The 3,738-nt window shown below is 54.4% G+C and overlaps 1 protein-coding gene across 1 annotated transcript; it reads right to left on the bottom strand.

Annotated features, from left to right (window-relative positions):
• Positions 1-613: 613 nt before the first annotated feature.
• Positions 614-2,865, bottom strand: Phlda1 (pleckstrin homology like domain family A member 1). The gene is given in 3 exon segments (XM_032912373.1): positions 614-1,186; positions 1,586-1,920; positions 1,922-2,865. Coding segments are annotated over 2 exon segments (1,245 nt in total). The 5' UTR covers positions 2,858-2,865; the 3' UTR covers positions 614-1,186; positions 1,586-1,611.
• Positions 2,866-3,738: the final 873 nt, after the last annotated feature.

Genomic DNA, 3,738 nt, shown 5'->3' with positions numbered 1-3,738 from the left:
AATATTTGCAAATCACCTTCAGAGTGCATCCATGACACAGTGAAAGGCTAGGCTAGGAAAATGTGGCCCAAGCTGAGTATGCAGAGATCTGGGTGAAGGGTATGGGATTCTGAACAGGGGTAAAAATACTCAGTGGTAGAGCGCTTGCCTAGCAAGCGCAAGGCCCTGGGTTCGGTCCCCAGCTCCAAAAAAAAAAAAAAAGAAAAGAAAAAAAAAATACTCTCAGGTGGAGCACCCCATAATTTTAAAACTGAAACATTAATACTCACAATCAAAATTACTTTTGGGGGGTGGGGGTGGTGTGCTAGGATTGAATCCCAGGGGCACTTGGGCCCAGCTCTAGGCTCCAAAAGGACTCCTCTGATTTCCTCTCACAGCCGCTACAAGTTCCCCTCGCAGCAGACGCCGTTCACCACATCGTCCAGACAGTGGATCACGCCTCCGGCTGGGCAGTAGTTAAACGTTTTAAAATCTAGTGCCATTCTTACTGATTTCTTCCTAGAAAAGCATGATCTCAACCACCAGGTTTTCATAACCACACCTTCCAACCCATTAGCTTTTTAAAAGAAAACATCTGCACGCACCACACACCTATGAAAGAGACTCTAAAAAGTGAAAGTAATATCAGAATTTAATTTCAGCTTCTTCAAATACAATGAAAAAGAGTCGACTTTATGAGAATGTTCTGGGGATAATGAATCCATTTTTCATGTTTGCCCCACTCCACCACCCTTTCCCTTTTACTTTTCCAAGATCAGGGCTTACTAGGAAATAGGTTTCTGAAAATAAAGTCTCTTTTTTTTTTTTTCTTTTTTGGCGAGAAGGGGGAGAGGAGGTGGCCTACATTCAGAAATGTCTTAGAATAGGCATTAAAAAAAACTAATAAATAATCATAAACCAAAATACATTAAAATAAAATTACAGTACATAAATTGCTTCTACAAGGTCCATTACGTTAGGTGATCCTTCCAAAGGTTCATAAATAAAGTCATCTTGACTCAAAATCGCTTCCTGCACTGTGATGAAGCTTACGCAGAAAAAACTACGAGGAACTGCAAGCGCGCGTTATCCGTAGGGTGATGTCCAAACTACTTGATCTGCCATAGGGCGGGGAGACTCCGTTGGTTTTGATCCAAGTGAACTTAAATAGTAATGCACTCTTCCCACTTCCCGAAGTCCTCAAAACCTGGAAAGAAAGAACACAGAATGAAATGGATGACTCAGAAGTCAAGACCCTGGTCCCTCCCGGCCAGGACAAAGGACAGAGTACCCAGAAGGACACCAGGTCCGCAGGCACACAATAAAGTAGCACTAAGGAGGATGGCAGTGAACTAGAGTGATCCAGTGCTGGGCGGGTAGGTGGTCTATCCCCCGTGCCCAGCTCCCTGGTGAAATTCCTCCAGCTCTTCCTTCCCCGCCCGGCCTCTACAAGTTCCAGCCTGCCTATCTTTTTGCCACCTCTCCAGAAACTTGAAACGATTTCTTTTTACTTTGCTTCGGGAGCGGAACCGGTCAACGAGCTTTCCTCTCTTCCCAACAGCCATGCTGGCAGGTTTCTAGGAGTCCCAAGTTGCCAGGACCTTACCTTGAGTGGCCCGGGTGCCGCCCTCTTCAGGCAGAGTTGGAGGTGCTGCGGAGAAGCCGGTGGCCCTGTGGCTGCGAGTGGAGAGGCTGGTGCGCATGCTGGAGTTGGTGTGGATGAGGGTGCGGGTGCGGGTGCGGGTGCGAGTGCGCGTGAGGGTGAGGGTGAGGGTAAAGATGAGGATGCGGGTGCGGGTAGGAGTGGAGCTGTTGGGGCTGGGGCTGGGGCTGCGGCTGGGGTTGGGGCTGAGGTTGGGGTTGGGGTTGAGGCTGGATCTGCGGCTGGGGTTGAGGCTGGATCTGCGACTGGGGCTGGGGTTGGATCTGCGACTGGGGCTGGGGGTTGGATCTGCTGTGTCTGCGGAGGCTGCTGCTGGACCAGATGCTGCTGCTTCTGCCTCGTAGATTTGACCGCCAGTATGGCCTGACGATTTTTGTACTGCACCATCTGCAACGTGATCTCTGCGTTCCAGCCCTGGTCCTGGGGACACCGAAAGTCGATCTCTTTGCCCTCCGCCATCACCACAGTGAAGTACATATACTTGCCCTTGCGCTCCACGCAGTCTACAGTCTTCATATTGGAAAAGTGCAATTCCTTCAGCTTGGCTGGTGGCTCGAGGCTGGTGACGGCGGGGCCACTAGGCTGGGACGGTTCGGCTGTCCCCTGCCCCGGCTGTTGCTGCTGCTGTTGCTGCTGCTGATGTTGTACCTGCTTGGGCGGTATGAGCAGTAGCCCTTCCTCAGTGAGGATGCAGCACTTTTTCTTCCAGAGCTGCAACAGCCCGTCGCTTCGCTTTTCCAGCACTCCTTCCTTCAGCGCCTTGCAACCGCTGCTCTCCAGCATCCTTCCGGCATAAGGGGTGCTGCTGCTCCGCTCGGCCTTTAGGCTTCCAGACGCTCCGGCTGGGGGTAGCAGTAGCAGCCGTGCGCTGTCCTCGCTCCAGCGGCTTCCGCGGCCGCCCGCCCGGAGCGCACAGAGAAGGCTGACTCGCAGGAGACAGAGCGGTGGCGGTGGCGGCGGTGGCTCGGGGTCCCGACAGAGGGACAGGCGAGTCCTGACCCGCCACAAGATCCCGGAGCCGTGAGCGGGCTGCTCTCTGCCGTCTTCCGCCGAGCGCTCACTGAAGGGCACTGGCCGGGGCCCCTCGCAGCGCTTTTCAATGGGCCACCCTCCCCACCCCCGAGTGACACCCAGCGGAAAAGGCGGCTCCTGGCTCTCGCGCCGCGGGGGAAAACCCAGCTCCGAGAGGCGCTCCGCAGCCGGCGTACGCCTCATTAACTTGGGGCCTTCCCAGAGCCCGCCGCGGACACGCCCCCGCCGCTGGCTCCGCCCCGCCGGCTCCGCCCCGCCGCCCACGGCCTCCCGCGCCGCCTGGAAGCGGGGCTCCGGAAACTCTTGGCGGCTCCACGCGGTCGCTGAGGTCGCCGCGGCTGCCGGGCGGCGACTGCCGACGCCCAGAGGGCGCCGAAAGGCCAACCCCACAGTCCCGCCCTTCCCAGGCGAGTGGGCTCTCCGCTGCGGGGGCGGGTAGCAGATCCAGGCAGGCCTGGGGAGCCACCCCTGGGGTTAGCGCGGAGCCGGTTCCAGACCAGGGCATAAAACTTAGGGAACCCAGTTCCATAGTGTGCATTTCCCCCCATACCTATGTAAACACCTCAGGGAACAAAGCCCAAGTGTGCTTCGTGCTTTTTTCAGTCATTAAATAATCCTTCCTGGAGAAATTAGCAAAGTCAAAACAATAAAGCTGAGGATTTGATGTAGTGGCAGGAAAAGAAGGGTGGACTCGCTCCAGGTATATATTCTTGACTTCCTTTTCCGACACAGGGCACAGGCAAAATAGCCAGATTCACCAAGCTCTCGTGGTTTTATTTGTTGGGGGGAGGGGGTGTTTGTTTTGCTTTGTTGGTTTTCGTGTTTATATTTTGCTTGTGTGTATACATTACATAGTACGAATATTGTATGTGAATGCAGGTCAGAAATCAGCAGGTCCCTGGAACCGGTAGTGACCCACCCTACAGGTTCTGGGAATTGAACGAGGGTCCTCTGCTAGGGCTGCAATCTCTCTAGCTCCTCAGGTTTCCTTTCAGATCAGACCTTGCAGTCAGTCCATAGCAGTAGCAGGGTAGGCAGTTGTGCAGTACTGGGAGATCCCACAC

This window comes from Rattus rattus, chromosome 1 (genome assembly GCF_011064425.1).
Source record: "Rattus rattus isolate New Zealand chromosome 1, Rrattus_CSIRO_v1, whole genome shotgun sequence".
Lineage (NCBI taxonomy): Eukaryota > Metazoa > Chordata > Mammalia > Rodentia > Muridae > Rattus > Rattus rattus.
The sequence above is the reverse complement of the archived record's forward strand: the minus strand, read 5'-3'. Positions and strand labels throughout refer to the sequence as shown.